Genomic DNA, 21378 nt, shown 5'->3' on the forward strand with positions numbered 1-21378 from the left:
ATCAGAGCCGATGGGGACTTACTAGCTTCGGCTCCAGCCGGAGCCGAAGTAATAGTAATAGAAGGGGATCTCGATCTCTTTTTAGAATGTGGCTCCGATAGTATCGGAGCCGATGAAGACTTAACAGCCTCGGCTCCAGCCGGAGCCGAGGTAATAGTTTGAGGCCCAAAAACATCGGCTCCGGCCAGAGCCGATGTCGGAGCCTGCTTCGACATTACTACAGTCGACTCAGGAGCAGGAGTCGACTGTTTTGAAGCCTTCGAAGGTTTTCCCGAACTAGACTGAGTCGGGGGGCCTTCAGGCTTTAACAAACCCCTTAGAATGAGTTTGTTCTTGCGCTCCTGCAGGACTCGAGGGCTGAAACCATGGCAGACAGCACATGAGTCCTGCAGGTGCACAGGCCCCAGGCAGTACACACAAGAAGTGTGACCATCTGTCAGAGACATTTTCTGACAGCACGAGTCACACTTCTTGAAGCCTGAGACCTTTTCCTTAGACATTGTAGGGAAAGTGCCTGACAACAGCAAAAAAACACACAACAGACACACCCTGTATAAAAGAGTTATTTTAAATTTAGCTCACAATCAACTATAAACTAAAGGCTAAAAAGCCACAGACACACACACACAAGCCCTTACTGACAAAAAAAAAAAAAAAAAAAAAAAAGATAAGGGGAGAAGGGAAAGGACTCGACAAAAAGGGGTCGAGAGATCTAAATTTAAATTAAACTAAAAGGGCTAAGATATGAACAACAAAAGGGGGTTTTAGAAGTACCTGAAAAGGTAAAAGTTAAACTAACCTGCCTGAGCCGGTAGAAGAGCACCTCGTCAGCTATAGCGGCAAACGAGATCTGGGTAGTTACCGCCTAGCATTGTGGGATATAGGGGAGCCTCGAGCCGGTGGAATTAGCTCTCGAGCTTTTAGTATTGGCCGAGTCGGAGCCGAGGATCGGCTCCGAACCCATCCAGCAAGAATGAAGGCGAGATTGACAACTTAACATGTACATGTTTACAAAAGCTTATGTTTGTGTGTGTGTGTGTGTGTGTGTGTATGTGTGTGTGTGCATGCATTTTAAACACAATTAAGTACTTCTGATTTCCTTTTCTTTGTGTTTTTAATGCAAGAGCACATAGTAAATGCATGTTAAAGTAAATTCAGCTGTATACTATGGTTGCACTCTAACAATGTAAGGACTGCCTCAAAGTCAGTGGCAATCTCTTACAATGGATCTGCATGTACCAGATATGCATCCCCCACTGGAAGGATGCCGCAAAAAAGCAGAAAAGACCTTTTCTTAAACAGTAACAGTGCACCTAGTTGATAGCGTTGCCACCTGACTCTCTTTCTGCAGTTATGGCCTGTAAAGGGGGGGGGGGGCTTGAAAATGGTAAATGCATTGATACTTTACAAAAACAAATATTTTCTAACTTTTCTCTAAATGTCACAGAAATCTTTGATACTACATTTAAGTTATCTTAGTATATAAACTATTATGAATAACATTTAAAGCTTAGCATTTCAATATTGTGTTGCTGCTTATGTAAATTTGTCAGAAGAGTTGACAATTGCCTTTAAACCCGACTGATCTAAATACTTTGTTTTGTTATGAAAGGGATTTAAGTTCTCCTCCCCTCTGCAATAAAAACAGTGGAACACAATTCCACAGCTTTCTGTCTTTTTTTTATCACCTGCTGTGTTCCTGACATTAGCAGGATTAATTGCTCATCTAAGACTGACAACAGTACCTGACAGGGTAAACTACAGATTTAACTGTGTCTATATGTGATGCAAGTGGAAACTAATTTCTCTGCAAAATATGTGAGAAGTTGAGTTTAAAAAAAAAGTAAATGGGCTTTCCCTTATTTTGACTCCAATGCAAGGAAATAAAAGTTTTAAAAAGTACAAGCAGGTTTCTGATACCTACACAATGCTGGAACCATAATGAAGGAGAAAAGAAACCTAACGATCGAGTTAAACTGTATGGGTATGGGTGAAGTTTTCCTTTAACTATTAAAGATGCAACACTCCCTTGAGACCCAGTCTTTGGTCAAAATGCTACCACTCCACACAATCACAATGGTCAGAAATAGTAAACACTTGCCAGCATTACTGTGGAACAATGAAGACTAAAGTCCACAAGTGTCTTACGACGGGTCCTACTGCTTTACATCGAAAATACACTTTTTCGAAATAGAGCAGTAGACCCTACACTTCAGCAAAAGTCCACTTAAACGAAAGTGCACTTTCGCTGACGTCTAGTTCCCTGGGCTACCCAAAAAAAAAAACACAAACATGTTTTTGCAGGGGGCAAGCCCCCTTGCACCCCAATGTGGGGGGCTGTGCCCTCCACACCCCCCCTACTTAAATATACCAACTGTGAGATCGCACTACAGCGGGGAAAAGGGAATATTCCCATTCCGCGCTGTAGTGTGACTGCCGAAGTCAATGTTCGAAGTTTCACTACTTCGAACAAGTGGACTCGGTGAGGTGGGGTTCGAAGTAGTGAAACTTCGAACATATTGACGGATCCCCTTAAGACATGTCAGGGTAACCTATAAGCAAACAATTTTAGAATCATGTTGCTTTGCTGGTAGGCAAGCAAAATACTAAACACATGCTAGCAGAAACATACAAGTCACTGGAGAAACCCTGGGTGCCACTCCTCCTAAGTGGAAAATACCTTCCATTTTATACAGTAGTACAAGTTTTCCTATCATTTTGTTCATTTCTAGCATTCCAACAAGAATATCTGGTGGAATTACAAAGTCTAACCTAGGTGCTAGCCCCTAAGATGAAGCTTATAATGGACTCGCCTCCTTGGCTAAAACACGAGTTTTTCCTTTTATCACTTGAAAACAAAGTCCTGCAAATCACACCCTTCTTTGTCATCATGTGGCACTGAGAGCAAGTCAGGTCTTTCTTCACTGAGATGAGGTATTACATCAACCTGCATGGTGAAAAAGGCATTCAGGATTTTCATTTGCCACAAGATGGAGTGCAACCCCAATAAACTCTCACCTCCCATAGGTATAAGTACTAGGCTAGCTGCCACTGCAGGCCATTAAGCCTGTCCAATTTCCCTCTTAAAGGTGAGAATCAACCCCTGAACAAACACATGCCTGAGCCTGCAGCCCTAGTGTACCCTCAGGAAAGTCACAATTGCAGAGAATTACAAAGAAATTCTTTCTGACAACCAAATACAAGAGTCTTAGGCTACCTTATCTTCCTTACGCTTGGGATAAAAGGGAGGCAAAGCTTCTTTAGGTCATGTCCCACAAGGAAAGACTAGAATTTGGACATGTGAGATGAAGAGGTAAAAGTTCTGAGCCCCAATGTGGTAGGCAAGCAATCAACTCTCTTATCAATGTGTCCCATCTATCAGACTTGATGACAGTAAGCTGGAGAAGGGATGTAGTATCTAGGTACTGAGCAGACCACTTGGACCAAGGATGCTTGGTCAAAGATTCTCTCCACATAACCTTGATTTTACAAAGTGGTTCTACTTGCTTAGGGGACACAACGGAAAAGTCTGGCTGCTTATGGCCTGTACACTTGGCATCCCTGATAAGTGACTTCATTTGGGAAATGAACTATGGTCTCCTATTTCTTCCATGGGTACTCATTAAGGTGCTTCTGAGAAGATGGGGCTGTCAAAGCCCACTCCACTAAAGACAACAGCAGCCTCAACGTTTCTACACAGACAAGATCATCTAGGTCATCTGGTGAATGACAGAGAGGAGAAGAATGTGTTGGAGTGAACTTAGTAAATTTGTCTTTGTCCATCAAAGAGATGATGACCTCCAGGTCCACAGCCTCTTAGAGGATACTGTATGAAGAGCTGAGCTGAGCCTTCCCACCAGCTCCAAGGAGAAGCTCATACATGTGCAAGAATAAAAGTTTAATGGTGCATACAGGAGATCAGGCATTTGGAAACTTGCATGCCAGTGGCACTGCAGAGATACAAAGGGTGGTCCACCACTAGGCATGGGCATTAGGCCTTGTACATCTAAAAATCCAGATGGTACAAGACTTCAAACATGTGCATGAAATTTAAACCATGGAATGAAAACTCTGGTAAGGGAAATTTTAGTGAATCAGCACTAGAATGGGCTATCAGACCCTATTTGGCCTTGGTGGGGTACACTGGAATACAACCCTTTACATCAAGTACACCAACCAGTGGCCAGGTGATCCACAGACCAGATCCCAAGATCATGTTGACTGGTAGTACAGCATACACAGACCACTGACAGGTGCATGGGCAATGCCAACACCCCAAGATACACCTCTGCCAAATATGTCATCCTCTGCTGAAACTTGTGCCTTCACTAGTTAAACATGAGCTCAATATTTATGAGCAGTAAAGGGACATTTCTAAAAATTACTTATCTACAGAAAAGCTTGACAACAGCCCCCTTGCCCTAATATTATCAGTCCTTCTGACAATGCTCCAGCAGAGACAATTAGAAGCTGTAGGATCCGAGTCTTGGCCCTCCCACAAATTTCCACACAAAAAAAGCTTCAACTGCCATCACCATTCTGACATAGAGGGAGGCCAGGAGTTTCTCACTATGATGGGTGCAAGTGCCAAAGTTGAATCATAGGCATTTTGGCAAGGCTTCATGTCATAAATCTTTTCAGACAAAGGCAATGCTGCTTGTCTGACCTTGGCTCAGTTTTTTGACCACACAAACATTTAATTTAGCTTTCAGTTATCAAATACAGGTATTTTTTTTACTGATGTTTGACAGGGTTAACAATCAAACTGTGAAATTAAAGCAGAACTGTTAAGTTCAAGAATTCTTCCCAGATACTTGTCAGGTTTAAATCCAAACTGTGAAAGAAACAGAATGCCAAGCTCAGACGCTAGGTATGTGTGCTCTTATTATGCAACATGTGACATTAAAATATCTACCACTGTAGGGTACATATGCACTTGGGAGAACTGTAGATTTTTGAGAACAAAATGCCAGACTGGAATGGAACAGAGGATGAACCTAAGTGAAGGTCCACCAAGAAAGGTCCTAATGCTACATGTTTTTATTTACTGCAAAATGCTAGTACACCCATTTTAACAGAACAATTTCAGATATTTTGTGACTCAGTGAAGCACACAAATACTAACTTTTTTGTAGTCAGTGCCTGGAACTTAACGGAAACAGAAAGTCTATGAAAAAGATCCACATAAACTAAACGTTGACCTGGAATCAGGTGTAGTAAAACAAGCCCCCCCCCAAAAAAAAAATTGACTAATTTGAACTATAAATTATTATTACACTGGCCATATCATCTAAAAATGTTCATACCTTAAAGGGAAAATACTTTCTTCTGTAGCTAGCAGGTACCTTATCTATGGTCTCCATCTCAGTTTGCAGAAGCTTTGTACATACTACAAATAGATTATTTTAACAGTCCTTTTTCATTATAGAAAATACATCTGTACATATGGTAAGACACTGCTTTTCATACCTGAACAAATCATTTGACTATAATTTGCTTTTACATCTTTGCACAATGGTTGTTATCCTGTTTTTGCTGTCAAATGTTCAAAACTATGCATTTGTAGAACCCCACAGCATGTCGCACACAATCAGTGCCATATCAAATAAAATAAAATAAATACATAAAATCAGGAAATGTGTTAAGCAGCAAGTGTGATGGATTTTATACTCACCTTCTAAAATATGCATCCGAACTAGCTCAGAACGCTCAGGTCTTGAACGGATTTTTCTTTTCAGGTAATCCTCAGTCTGTTGCAAAACAAAGTACCTGTTATAAATTAATTAAAATGATGCCAAAGTCCTAGACAAGGCATAAGGCATACAGAATATCAGAAATGTATAAGAAAAAGGAATGCAAAAACTAAGACTCTTCAGAGCTTAACATGACACAGAGCTATACATTTCTGAGATGATTCTATACAGTATATAAAATTTCATTTCAGTTGACATGTATACTCTCACTTCAGCAGACTTGTCGGTATGCCCTTTTTGCCACATCTTCAGGTCTGCATCTTCTGACATCTCTATTCTCTGCACATAAATCTCATCTGCTCCCAAGTTCAAGGGAGTCAAGTGTGTTTCAAACAAACAAAAACAGAACTCTAAAAGGTGACAAAAAAACTAAACTTCTGAAAAGAAATGAGGACCTATAGCACGAATACAGTATCTCTGACTAAGGTTTAATTAAAGCTTTCATCTTAAAAATTTTAAAACTTCATTGGGATACAAATTAACCATTGCACATAGTTTAAATACAAAGTTAAGTCACCTGGTACTAAAAAACGCAAAAAGAACAGACCAAAACTGTGACACTGAACATTAAAATAATTTTTCTTTTAAGTATGTCCATTATAAATGCTAACAAAAATTGGATCAACTGAAATAGTTTATATAAATACAAAGTCCATCCAAGTTATTCATCCATGTTCAGACTAACCTTAGATAAAATATAGTAATATCTAAAAAAATAATACCTAAAAAGCACAACATTTATCATTCCAGAGACTTCAACTAAGTAAACAAGTTATAGAACTATGTTCATTCAACCCTGGCCATGAGTTGGAGTCCAAAAATATTTGCCAATAAAGTTCCTGTTTTTTTAAAGTAGTGGGCAAGGTCCACCCATTTTATTCAAGGTAATCTTTTCAGCTATGGTAAATTTAAAAGCATGTCCAGCATTATACTGTATATGCTTACAGAGGGCATTAGTGTTTTTTTTTTCTTTTCTAATATCCTAGAGGTGCTCATAAATACATTCTTCTAATTTCCTTTCCATTTTACCTATATAAAAGTCCTGGGCATACTACACATTTGGTCTCAATTAAATCTCCCCTAACCATCTGTATGTGGCCCTTTATTTCAAAGGTTTCACCTTCTTTAATATATTTACATTGTTGGCATCACCCACATTTTCTCATTATACCTGTCTTCCTATTTAGCTTTTCTAAAGATGCATCTCTTTCAAGAATATTTTTCAGGGTAATACCTCTCCTGTAAATTACAAGCTTAGGAGGAAATATAGGTTGGCTATCAAAGACAACAAAAGGGTAAAAAGTTCAGTCAAAGAACAATCAAACCTCATAAAAGACCAGACAGGATTCCCAAGAAATAAATACCCACAGTTCACAAATGTTAGGGAAGCAGTGACAGGTGCTAATGGCAGCAAATTCCAAAAGACTGCCAGACTGGAAGACAGAAACCAGTCAGTCATGATGTTCAAATCACAAACAGAAAGGTTCTTCAAAAGCAGGTGAAGATAAGTAACTTATCACACTGATGGTAGCCCACTGAATACAGAAGGTGTTATATGACATCTGGGAACACAGGTTGACAGCAACCTCTCCTTCGACCACCACATTGCCACTGTGGTCAGAAAGTCCTTCTATGTGGCACATTACCAAGGGTTCTACATCCAGGAAGAAAGAGGTCATCATCTTTCTCTGCTCTTCCCTCATTAGACCAATCATTGAGTATAATGCCCCATTTGGCATGTACCTCACTAAACACCTGCAACAGCTGGAAAGGCCACAAATGTACCTCACGAAGAGGATCCTAGGCCTTAAACACATGCCCTACTTGGACAGACTCAAAAATCTCCAGCTTTTCTCGGCCTCATATCGTCTATTAACAGGCGATCTCTGCTTGACTTAACAAAGCCATGTCTGACCCAGCCCTGTTAGAAATGTTACACCTAAAGAAATCACAGACCCTCTACACCACACGCTCCAGGGATCTCAACCTCATTATCACAATCAACAGAACATGCTGGAGGGACAGGTTCATAACCCAGAGACTGCCCATGCTCTGGAATAGACTTCTTACACATGTCAAGCAGAGCAGCTCACTGGCCCTTTTCAAGAGAAATCTTGATGAGTGGATGGGAAATAGAAAAGTTCACCCCGGGGATCACTCCAGTGGCTCTACTTGACAGAGGCACCGAGAACTAATGGCAGCATGATGCCAGGGCACTTCTATGGGCTAGGCTTGTAAAGGCTCCAGGGCCATTGGCCTAGTACACACCTATGAACTTAAGGAACTGGTAAGGTATCCAGTGCTAGACCACAATCCTGTCCTCCATAACATCAAAATGTTCAAACATGACAAAAGCATCCACCTTGCCTACAGAATAACTGTCATCCAAGTCATAATGGTACCCGAGGTAGGCCAGTCCATTTGCACAGCTAAACAAAAAGTCACACTGAATACCTCTCTACCAAAATTGAGATCATCATCTGTTAAACTGATTAAGTTTGAGGAAGTGAAAGCTTCCTTGCAGCTTCGATCACTTATAAGATTCTAAGCACATGGTCTGGTAGGAGAAGCATGTCTAAAGTAGCAACAAAGCCCAGAGGCAGAGCAGGATGATACCACAAATGACAAATGTGTACATCAGACATCATATTGGCCTCAAGCAGGGTCACTGTAATGGGCATCTGAGAAAACATCGGGTGTCCTTTGGGTTCTGAAACATCAGCAAGTATGCCAGAATCTGTTTGGGCAGGCATACTGTCAGGCGTAGAAGGTCTTGTGAACTTCTTTGGGACAGGCGGGATATCAGGGGTAGAGGGATCTGCCATCTTAGCTTGGGTGAGATGCATAAGCCGCTGGGTCTCCCAAGCAAATGTTTAATGAAGGAAGTTGCATATGTAAGGTTTTAGGTAAAAAGGACAGGCGAAAACCACAAATTTATATAATCATGTTCTGTACCTAAACAGAAAAGGCACTGTGAGTGGAGAACCGTGTAGGGAATCTGCCTAACACAATCAGAATTTCCCCTACTTGCTGACATCTAATAGAACAGCAAACACTAGGGTTACTTAAAAAAAAAAAAAAAAAAAAAAAAAGGCGGCTCTCTAACAGGGCACTTAACTGAACCAGTGAAGGTGAATAGCAATAACCACAGGATGAACAGACCTACAGACACGAGAACCAAGTCTGGACTGGAGGCGAGATAGTCTGAGGTTTTACATTTAAACATCCACTTATTTACCCTTACACCCACAGGCTTAGGTTGTAAGTCGGACGTATGGCTGCATGGAAGGTTTTGGTTTTAGTACTCCAGCTGGACATCCAGGTTAGTTGGAGAGATGACCCAAGTTTGGAATACAGCTACAGTGATCTAGGAAAGGACATCCTCTTTTCAGAATCAGGAGACCTGTATGCTGAGGCAACATTTTGTGCCTTCCACTTATCATGCTGTTCAGAATGGGGAAAGGTGTTGCCTTGGCCAGAAAGTGCTACTAGGATTACTTTTGGCCTTTCTTCCTTGATTCCGAGCAGTACTCTGGATGAAGATCAAGGAAATTAGAGGAAAAGCATAAACATAGAGACCTGCCCAATTCAGGGAGAAGACGTACTTTTTTGTATATTTCTGGTGATGTTATCTTGCCATAGAAATTTCTCAGTTGCTTGTTCAAATGAGAGGTGAAAAGGGCTACCTCTGATACACCCTACAACCTGGTTAGAAGCAGAAAGACATCCATGTTTAGCATCCATTTGTTGGGGTCTGTTTGGGATCTGTTCAGCATGTCCACTAACACATTTTCTTTTGAGAGGACATAGATCACAGTTATCATCACCCCACTTACAAAACTATTTCCCAGGCTTGCATGGCCAGCATGTAAAGAAGGTACAAGTGTCTTCTTGTTTATGTGGCACATCACAGTTGTATTGCCTGAATGTCTTCACCTGAAGAACCCCAGCTGCAAAGCAGTGGTGAAGGCTTTTGGGTCAATTAAGACAGCTGTTATTTCTTTGATGTTCATGCATTCTTTCCTCATCTTGTGCTCCCAAGTACCCAGAACTTCAAGGGCTCCCAAATCAGCTGCACAGGCTAGGTCTGATTACTGTAGCTACAGGTGCCCTGAATGACATTCCCTGATTTTGCAGATATTAGTAAATTCATTACGAAATTTGATGCAGGTAAGAAGTAAGATTTTGATCCCCGCCTAGAGGATGGCTATGGTGACATTATGTGCTTTTAGCCACCAGTGGAACTTTCTCGTCTGAAAGTTTGCTGCAGGAATCATTATGATGGAAAATAACCATGAAGCTTAGCAGCCTGAGAAACTTCCTGGCAGTGATCCTGTTCTGTTCTAGAATTCTTTGAAAGTATTGAATAGAACAGATCACTTTGTCTTGGGGAAAGAAGGAAGTCTCTGCTCATACTGGTGTCCAGACACGTCCCCAGGAAAATGAGTTTCTCTGAAGGGTTCAAGCAGAAACTACTACTCTGTCTAGGAGCACCAGATTAATGAATCAACTCGGGGTGATGCCTGAAGGATGCCCTGTTGGGATTTTGCAAGGATCAGGAAATTATCCAGGAAGGGGAAAATCTGCTTACCCTTTGTCCTGCAGAAGGTAATCAATGGAGCCAGTCATTTTGTAAACATTCAAACAGCAGTGGACAAGACAAATCCTTCAGATCTACAGTGACCTCAGGACAGCGTTAGAGAAAAGTACTGGCAATGGAGGATAATTATTATGAATTTTGAAACCCTGAGGAAACTGGTGAGATAGCAGAGGTCTTGAACAGGTCTGCATGGACCCTCTTTGCTTGTGACTAGAAAAAGACTCGGGTAAAAGCCTTCTCTTTTCTCACCCAGGAGAATCCTTTCCATAGCTCCTGTCTGAATAATTGCTTGCATTACTGCTGGGCAAGGGCTAGTCAAGTCCTTGTGGATTGGTGAAATGCCTTTTATTTTTTGATATATGTCATGCAATTGCAACCTGTAACCATTTGTGATGATAATTAACCCCCAGTTGTCATCAGCGATTTCTTCCCATTCTCTTGGAAGAAGGACAAAAACAATCAAACCTCTTCTGAGACGGAAATCAGAAAAGTTGGGGAAAGTGTATAAGGTAGGATGGATTAGGGGGAGGAGCAGCCAGGCTGAGTCTTGACTGATCTCCATTAGGTGTCTTACCTCAGTAGGCCCTCAGGCCTACCTTGAAATTCGTTCTTATATTTCCCCTCCTTCCTTTGTCTGTTCAGGATAAAAAGTCCTAGTATTTCCTGGGAAATTCTTGTGAATATGGGAACTTGGGTCTGACATCTGCCTTACATACTTTAATTTTTTTCCCTTTTCCTCCAGTGTTTTTTTTTAGATTTTATGCACATTTATGCACAGGAGACCCGTACTAAGTGGGGCATTAAGGATCTCTGTTTTACCACTGCCTATAAGGACATGGTCATTAACATGATCCTCAACATATCTTCATATTAGAGACCATGTAGCTGCTGTCCTGCATGACGTGTCCATAGTACCATATTCATATTTCTTTGTGCTGGGTTTCTTGACCTCAACCACGAAAATGAGTAGATCTCAGAGACAGACACCTGAAGGGAATAAGGGTCACATTACCTAGGCTGCCACTCCAAGTAATTTCCTGTTCATATCACAGATCTGGACTTCTCAGTAAACAGATGTAGCAATTGGGATAGGAACCATTGTGGCTTCTCATCCAGCTGTATCAGCATGGAGAAGCATTGCTGCTAGGCCATTACAGAGTCAAGATCATTTGCATCTTTTCATTATCTTCTCGAACACCCTTTGATAATATTAATAAATAGGGGAAAGTACAAAAAACGAATGCATTCTCCTGCCCTTGGATAAAGCCCTTCTTCAAGTTCTGCTGCAGAGGAGTTCTCTGCAGCACCTAGGAAACTGGTGATTTGCAGAAGGGGAAAACAGGTCTATGTCTGGCACCTACCCTATTGTCTGAGTCACAGATCTTGAAACCTCTCTGTTCATAGGTTCTTACTAAACCTGCAACCAAGGAGATCGTCAAGAATCTCAGCCATATCACACAGTTCTGATGGGAGATTAAGTGCCCCCCACTAAACAGAATTTTTCCATACATTCCAAGTGAAAATTTGTGATGGCCCAATCAGCCATTAAGACTGGTTTTAAAGGTTACCAGCAGTGCTACAAAAAGATATGCTAATTCTTGCAATGCACAAGGCAGAAGAAAGACACTGATTTTAAGCGGTGCCTTGTCACCACTTAAAATGATGACACAGTTCAAGGACAAAATAACTGACTTTAAAATGGCTTAGTACATACTGCCACCTTAGGGGAATCTATTAAGTGTCGACTTGGGAAAGGAAAATTAGGTTGACAAACTCCTGCTTTGCAAGGGATGATATGTACCTTCTTCACAGGGAACTTTCACATGTTGGCTAAAGCATCTGCTGCTCCCAGAGTGCCTCTTTCAGTCAGAGTCTGTCTACTTGACATTCCCAACTGCCAATGGGAACATACTAAAGGGGCCCTACTGAATGAAAGGAATTTTCAGGGGAGAAGGTATTGTTGTGTAAAATCTTACCATAACTTTTGATGTCCTTCTCTTCTATATGCTGCTGTTTCCATAACACATGGGAGTCCACCTCTGGTCGACTCACATACGTTCAGCCATTTTACAAAAGATAGATGGTACTGTAAGGATACATGTGACTTCCCACATCTCTCTCTGCGGACAGTCAAACAGATGTTGGGTACAAAGCGGACGTCAGCACACACCTACCTCAGAACTGTATGCCGCTGGAATCAGCAACTACAGAGTGGGCACACAGGAGTCGGGCAAGTGTCAGGGGGAAGGCAGGGTAGAAAGCTATACGGTTACCTATTACAACCGCGAAACCGCAGTTATGCAAATACGGAAATGTCGACACATATTGAGCAAACCGCGAAAACACTGCACGTCATCATAGTTGGCCCTTCTCCAGTATAGCTCCTTAACGTAAGTGTGCAATAGTTATGACCTTAGGGTTACGGTGCGGGTTAAGGTAAGTGCATACATAGTAATATATGTAAGCTTTAGTTTACGGTTAGAATTAGGGTTTTGTTAAGTGTATGTATGTGGATTATTTATTTTGTTTGGGTAGGTAGTACATAGCGGGCAGTGGGGTTGGCCAACTATGCTGATTTGACATTTTGAATTTCACGCTTCAGGACGTTCGGTGTTTTCGCGGTTCGCTCAGTATGTGTCATTTCCATATTCGCGTAACTGCGATTTCGCAGTTATAATATAGACCCAACTATAAAGCAACATATAGAAGAGAAGGACATCTAAAGTTATGGTAAGATTTTACACAACAATACCACATCCTTCTATTTATATGCTGCTGTATCCATAACACAAGGGAGAGTGCAAAAGCTCTTGTTATTAAGATTTGGGGGGAGGAACAGAAGCATTTTCCCCAAAGCCATGTAGAATGACTCTGGCAAAACCTGCCCTGGCTTTAGAAATGATGTCCAACTTGTAGTATTTGGTGAAGGTATGGACAGAGGACCATGTGACTGCTAAGATGGCAGCTCTATCCAAACCCTTGAAAAAAGCCCCCAGAGGAGGACACTGTCCTAGTGAAGTGTGCCTTTACTAGGAAGGGAAGCCTTCTGCCATGGGCTGTGCAGCAAAAGGAGATGGTTTTGGAAATCCAAGTCGATATGGTTTGCTTGGAAACAGGGTGTCCCAGGGCTCTTGGATGGTAGAAGACAAAGGGCCTGTCTGATTTACGGATGGATTTGGTTTTAGCCAAACAGTAACTGAGTTGCCTTGTGTACATCTAAGGAATATAGGATCCTTTCAGCCTGATTTAGGGGTGAAGGGAAGAAGGCCAGAAAAGTTGATGACCTGATTCAGGGACAGGTCATTGACCACTATGGGCATGGAGGATGGGTTAGTACGTAAACACACCCTGTCCTTATGGAAAACAGTAAAGGGATGAGAGGCCATAATGGCTTGTAGTTCAGAAACCCTTCTAGCTGAAGTAATGGCCACCAAGAGTATAGTTTACCATGTATAGTATTGGAGAGAGCAGTCTTTGGCTGGCTCAAAGGGTGGTAGTGTCAACTTCTCCAGAACAAAATTTACATCCCAAGGAGACGGAATGGGCTTCCTTGGGGGTCTAAGGTGCAGGACCCCTTTCAAAAAAAGATTAAGTTCTTACCTAGAAGCCAGAGGTGGGGTGAGTGGCAAGCAGGCTGTGACAGCAGATAAGTGGGTCTTGATTGAAGAGTAATACCGTTCAGACTTCATCAATTCACACAGGTAGGACAAGGCCACTGGAGATTCTACTGCCAGTAGTTGCAAATTATGTTTTTGACACCAGACAGAAAATCTCTTCCACTTAGAAAGGTATAATGTCCCGGTAGTTGGTTTTCTGGCCTCCTGAAGAACCTGGAGGATGTCCTCCGTATACAGATGTCTGAAGGGAATCAATGCCCTATCAACAGAGTAAGATACAGAGTGAAAGTACAGTTGTGCACCTACCATAAATGTAGATGTTCGAGTGTATTCACTGTAGCAGTCATTACTCTTGGGTTATCCTCCTGGCAGGCTACCCGCAGTCGGCCTGAATTCCAAAGTCTTGGTCTGGCGTCGGCTGCTGTCGCCTCTTCCCTGATGACAGTGCGCCAGGGGTATAAAAGATGCAGCAGACGCCATTTTCTTCAGTTTTTCTTGCCCCAGAGATCAGGTGCCCCCAAAAGGGTAGGCTAAAAATTATGCCAATAAACATGCATGCACTAAGGTAAACATTTCCTTCATCTACAAGCAAAAACACCACATAGGTTGTATAGAATAGAGAAGTACAGATAAGACCCAGCAAAAGAAAGGGGGATGGTGGGAGGGTAACCTGGACTGCAACAGTGAATACACTCGAACATCTGCATTTATGGTAGGTACACAACTGTACTATGTTCATCGTGTTTCACTGTTGCAGTCATTACTCTTGGGTTGAATCCCAAAGCTGAGGATAGGTGGCTGGGGCTAAATAGGATTAGGAGAGGCTACGAGTCCCTACAGAACTGCAGTGGCAAAGCCTGGGCTCTGGATTTAGAGAAGAGAGGTAAGTGGTAGTGCTTTGTAAAAGTGTGCAGCGAACTCTAAGTTGCAGCTTCTAAGATGTCTTTGGTTGGTACTCCTCTGAGGAAGGCTGCTGAAGTGGCTGCTGCTCTGGTTGAATGTGGCCTAATGCCCTTAGGCACTGACTTGCCATGTTGTGAATAGCAGAAATTAATGCAATGGCCTATCCATTTTGAAATAGTCTATTTTGAGATCGCCTTTCCTTGTGATCCTGCACCATATGCCACTAAAAGTTGCACAGTCTTTCTAAAAGCTTTAGTTCTGTCCAAGTAGAAGCGTAGCTGTCTGTGTATGTCCAAAGAATGCAGAAGTCTCTCACCTTTGTTCTGTGGGTTTGGATAAAAGGTAGGCAAGTGAATGGTTTGGTTAAGGGCCACACTGGACACCACCTTAGGCATAAATGTAGGGATCGTCCTCAGAGAAACCCTGTCTGGATGGAAAATGATAAAAGGTTCCACAGCCATGAGAGCCTGTAACTCTGAGACCTCATCTTGCAGAGGTTATTGCTAGGAGCAGAGCTGTTTTCCAGGATAAGAATTTTATATCAGCTGTTGAGGCTGGCTCAAAAGGAGGCAGTGTGAGTTTTTCTAAGGCATAATTGAGGTCCCATGCAGGTATTGGTGCTCTCCTTGGAGGTCTTATGTTTTTTGGCCCCTCTGAGGTATTGCCTTATTAAAGGATGAGAAAAGAGAGGTGGTTCCGTATTGTAATGGGCTGAAATGGCAGAGGCATGTATTTTAATTGATGAAAAGGATAGGCCTTTGTCCAGCATCTCAGTTAAATATTGTAAAATCTGCTGAATATTTGGTACAAACGTGTCAATTCCTTGATCCTGGTACCAAGCACAGAATCTCTTCCATTTTTCTGCATAAGATTTTCTGGTACTGGGCCTCCTGGCCTCCAAGATAACATCCATCACAGCTTTGGAGAGAGGAGTGTTCTGTATGGCTACATTATACGCCATGCTGCCAGATTTAAGGTCCTGAGTTGGCTGTGCAGGATCTGATTGTTTTGTTTGGTCAGTAAGTGAGGAATTTGAGGCAATGTCCAGGCTGGACCTTGAAACAAGTTCTTTAGGATTGGGTACCAGTGCTGTCGTGGCCAGTCTGGGGCAATCAGTATAATTTTTGGCTTCTCTTGTCTGGCCTTTAATAGTACCTTGGGGAGGAGAGGCAGTGGAGGAAATGCATATACTGTTAGGTTTTTCCAGCTGAAGGATAAGGCATCCACTTTCCATGCTTGCTTGTGATAAGTCCTTGTGCAGAATCTCTGTAGTTGGCAGTTGTGAGGGAAGGCAAATAGATCTGTGTCTGGGCATCCCCATTTCCTTGTTATCCTGCTGCAGACTTGTGGATCCAGTTTCCACTCGTGGGGATCCATGAGGTTTCTGCTCAGTTCGTCTGCCAGAGTATTTATCTTTCCTGGTAGGAATTGTGCTTGCAGGTGAACTTGATAAGTCAATGCTGTGTCCCACACAGTAATGGCTTGTCTGCAGAGGGGGTAGGAATGTGTGCTTCCCTGCTTGTTTATGTACCACATAACTGTAGTATTGTCCGTCTTTATCAGTAGTTGTCCTGGATGAAGTAGATCCTTGAAAGCTGTCAGGGCATTCTGAACAGCTAGCATCTCTTTTTGATTGATATGAAGATGCATCTGGCTTGCGGGCCATGTGCCCTGAATACATTTTCCTGCCATGTGGGCCCCCCAGGCATAATCTGATGCATCCGTTGTTAGTGTCTGTCTGGCTGTGGGTAAAGTGAATGGCTGTCCTTTGTTGTGGTGACAGGCCTGTGCCCACCTTCGAAACTCCTGTTGCAGGCAGGGAATGAGGGTAATTAATGTTTCCAGGCTGTGGCAATGTTGAGTCCAAACACTTTTTAGATACCAATGTAATTTCCTCATATGCAGTCTGGCATAAGAAATTAGCAGAATGCAGGATGCCATGAAGCCTAAAGCCTGCAGAATTTTTCTTGCAGATAACTGGGTCTTTGTTGCCAACATTTTGAAGTAAGAAGTCAGTTGCCTTTGTTGGTCTGGCGTGAGATCAGCCATCTGGACAGTTGTATTTAAGCTTGCACCCAGGAATATTATCTCTTGAGAGGGTACTAGTTTTGATTTATTTTCGTTTACTGTGTACCCTAGGCAAATTAGTAATCTTTTTACAAACGCCAGATGCTTTAGCAGAATGTCTTTGTTCTCTGCTTGAATAAGGCAGTTGTCCAAGTAAGGATATATCTGAATTCCTCTTTGTCTGCAAAATGCAATTACTGGTGCCAGGCATTTTGTGAAGACCCTGGGTGCAGTAGATAAGCCAAAGGGCAGTGCAGAGAACTGGTAGTGAATTGAGCCAGCTATGAATCCGAGGTATCTTCTGCAAGATTGTCTGATTGGGACATGCAGGTATGCCTCTTTTAGGTCCAAAGTTATGAGCCAAGCATTCTTGCCACAGCATGGGCAGTAGCTGCTGCAGAGTCAACATTTTGAATTTTGGAATGTCCAGAAATGTGTTTAGAATAGACAGGTCCAGTACTGGTCTCCAGGCTTTGTCCTTTCTGGGCACCAAGAAAAGTCTCGAGTAAAATCATTGTCCCTGCTCTTGTTGTAGTACTTGCTGAATGGCCCTCATGTCCATGAGGGATGAAACTTGCTTTTGTGCCCCTGCCCATTGATTGTGTGGCTGCCCTTGGCAGGGTGTGAATGTGGAACCTGTAGCCCTGAGCACTATGTTCAAGACCCATTTGTCCTGGGTAATCATGTGCCAATTTGGTGAGCAAAGTGCTAGTTTTTCCTCTAAGGGGGCTGCCAAAAGATAAGTGCTTGGTTCTGGCAGAGGAAAGTCATTGGGACTGTTTCCTGTATGGTTGTGATTTGTCTTCTCTGCTTTTGGAGGTAGAAGCACCGCATTGTTTAGGCCTGTATGAGCCTTGGGGCTAGGATCTGCCTCTGGGGTGTCTGTATCTGCATCTTTGTGGCCTGTCTGACACTGGAAAGGACCAATTTTTTGTAGGCCAGTTCCTGCTAAATCTGGGTGGCTGTACCTGTAGGAAATCCTTAACTGTCTGCATGGATTTCGCTTTATCCTCCATTTTCTTCAAGACCTCTTCTGCCTTACCACCAAACAAAGTATCATGCTGTAATGGAGCATCCAGTAATTTTGCTTTAACATGATCAGGTGGATTCTGTTCCTTTAACCAAGCATACCGTCTAATGACAGAACCCGTAACAGCGGCCCTGCAAGAGGCCTCCAGTGAATCAAAACCACATTGCAAAGTATGCTTTCCCACTTGTTCAGCTGCATGCAATAAATCCTGCATTTCCTTGTTATCAGAACATTCAGAATTTGTCAACATTTTCTGTTAAGCAGTGACATTAAGTATTGCTGATATTTAAGCATATGAAACTGACAATTTAAAGCCCTTACAGCCAAGGTAGCAGAAGTGTAAACTTTTTTCCCTCATCTGTCCAGTGTCCTAGAATCCTTATCGGAGGGGACAGGGTTTTTTGCAGTGGAAGCCTTGACCCCTTTGGGACCCTGAGATATAGTTTCTGGGTCAGCAGCAGGGTTTTTATATACAAATTTATGTGAGTCTGGAACCCTGTAGTATCTGTCTGGCTAAGCAGGTGCAGGGGGTAAAGAGTCAGGAGACAGGCCGGACTCTGAAAATACATCATCTACAATGTCTAGAACAGGTGGAATAGCAAGAGGTCTGTGCTGAGGTAGTAAAAGGAAGTCTCTGAGCCTTTTCTTAGATTCTGAGTAATCTTGGCTCTCCCAGAGAAAATGCTCCCTCATGGTATGCAGGGTTTCCGCAAAAGAATAATCCTCAGGAAGAGAGGCTGAAGGAATAGATTCTTCAGCATCAGAATCCTCATAGGGAGGAAAAGAGTATCCCTCCTCAGAAGAGGAGTCAGATGAAATTGAAACCTGATCAGAAGATTCATATTCCGTCTCGTGCCTAGGCCTCTTATCAGGAGGGGGATGGGAAACCACTGATCAAAGTAATTAGGTCTTCGGCCATTTTACGCATCTATTTCTTAGGCATGGAAGTCTGTCCAGGAGAATGCTGTACTTGTTTCTTTGTCTTTAGAGCTGCTTTAGTCTTTTGATGCTGAGGTCGGCTTGACATATAATTGTGTAGGTCTGAAAACACCCTCAGAAACCGATGCCTGCTCAGCGGCTCCAGACCCATCAGAGGGAATAGTTTCTGAGAGTCCAATACCTTGAGTATCCAGAGGCCTAGTCTGCTCCACATGTGAGTCGGCAGCGGCCTGTGGCCCTGAGGTAACGGGCGTCAGGGGCTGCGAAAGCACCTCACTGAGAACCGGTGACTGGCCTAGCAGGGGCCTCGTCGTCGGTTTTGGACCTCGGATGCCTGTCCTTTTCCTTGCGCTTTTTATAAACTCCGGTCGTCAGCTGTTCCGACGGCATTATATAATTAAACCTTCGGCCAAAGTAATGAAAGGCAAAATCGTACCGACTCTTAATAGTGCATTGGATAAATCTAGCACAAAACCGACAGCTAGCAACGTCGTGATCAGGGCATAGGCAAGGAATACAGTAAGAATGAAAATCCTTATGAGGTATTTGCTTCCCACAAGAAATACAATTGTTAACTTTTTCTGACATCGGTCTGGAGCAAGAAAAAAGTTTCCCCAACGGGGTACTTAGCTTTAATGAAGACTTCGGATCTGAAATTCGATTTTGAAAATCACAGGAGTTGGCCGACTGGCACTTGCAAACTGCTTTTGCTTCGGGCATCGCGCGGCAAGAAAGACGTAAGAAAATGGCGTCGGCTGCATCTTTTATACCAATGGCACACTGACGTCAGGGAAGAGGCGACAGCAACCGACGCCAGACCAAGACTTTGGAATTCAGGCCGACTGCGGGTAGCCTGTCAGCAGGATAACCCAAGAGTAATGACTGCAACAGTGAAACACGATGAACATCTGATATTTGGGAAGAGATGGAGATCACTTATGACTAAGATCCACTGTTGTGGGGAGTAATGCAGACAAAGGTACAACTAACTGAAGAGGCAGTGGAGGTATCAGCTAGCCAGGTGAGTTTCATATGTACAGGACCAAAGGTTAAGCCATATTTCTACATTAAGTAATTTATTTATATTATACTAATATACACAGATCTACGTACATAGTTTGGTATTCATGTGTGTGCATGTACGTATGTCTCTATATATATTTATATATACCTACATATATACATACATACATATACACACACACATATATATATATATATATATATATATATTTATATAGACACACATATACATGTGTGTACATACACACATACATATATCTACACACACACACACACACACATATATATATATATATATATATATATATATAGATATATATACACACACACACACACACACACGTGGTAGCAAATCCTTGCAGATTAGAATGGACACCTGAAAGATGTGAGCAGGCAAATCAGCACCTGCATGACTCTGGCCTTTATGAAATTCACTATTTGCCAGGGTTACGTTGGAAGCAAACCTTCCACAAATAGATCAGTTCCCATCCTCCCAGCACAGAAACTTGGTGCCTCTCTGAATGTATCAACTCAGGAACGTTCTACTCTACTGTATAAGGTGAAAGATGAGGGGGTGGAGTGGGTGTTGCCAAACCTTAATCTTTATTTAAGATTCTAGAAATATTAATAATTGAAATGCTTTAAGCCAGAAACCAGACACATTCAGTATTTGTAAGCCACTCTTTCTGCGTCACCAGAGCCCCTAAGGAAATCAAACAGAATATGGAAAGTATAGTTGTGTTTGTTTGTGTCTTTCGGCTTTTCCCGGTTAGGGGTCGCCACAGCGGAACTCCGGTCCGCTAATGTTTGGTAGCGGATTTTTACGTACCGGGTTACCAGCCCTGACGCACAACCTTCAACGAAGGCACGCCCCATTCACATATACCTCCACACAGAAGATGCTCTAGCTGAGAATCGAATGGGACAACGTCTTACTGTGAGGCGGCAATGCTACTGCAGCACCACCACCGCAGTAGCACTTACCATAATGTAGATGTTCAAGAGTATTCACTGTTGCAGTCATTACATTTGGGTAATCTGCTGGCAGGTTGCCCTCAGTCGGCCTGAATAACAAAGTCTTGGGTCCTACGTCAGTTGCTGTCTCCTCTGCCATGACGTCAGGTCATCAGGGGTACAAAACATGCAGCCAACGCCATTTTATTCAGTTTTTCTTGCCCCAGATGTCAGGTGCCCCCCAAATGGGGAGCAAACATTATATATATATATATATATATATATATATATATATATATATATATATATATATATATGTATGGATAAATATAAATAAACAGTAAATATATATAAATGCACTTTTAGAAACATAAATTTTACCTCCATATAAAAGCAAATACACAACAAAGGCTTTTGTGTATAGTGAAGGAAAGAAAAGGTATAGAAAGCGGGATGGTGGGTGGGTAACCCGGACTGCAACAGTGAATACAC

General features: G+C 42.4%; 1 protein-coding gene across 2 annotated transcripts in view; it reads right to left on the bottom strand.

The window, feature by feature from the left end:
• The window catches only part of MRTFA (myocardin related transcription factor A), a 2407897-nt gene that overhangs the window by 1189807 nt on the left and 1196712 nt on the right, over positions 1–21378 (bottom strand). For both annotated transcript variants that reach the window (XM_044075412.1, XM_044075419.1), the window contains one exon: positions 5675–5750. In XM_044075412.1, the coding sequence (XP_043931347.1) occupies positions 5675–5750 (76 nt within the window). The remainder of the gene's footprint in view (positions 1–5674; positions 5751–21378) is intronic.

This window comes from Protopterus annectens, chromosome 1.part1 (assembly GCF_019279795.1).
Source record: "Protopterus annectens isolate FY-2018-M chromosome 1.part1, PAN1.0, whole genome shotgun sequence".
NCBI classification, from domain to species: Eukaryota; Metazoa; Chordata; order Ceratodontiformes; family Protopteridae; genus Protopterus; species Protopterus annectens.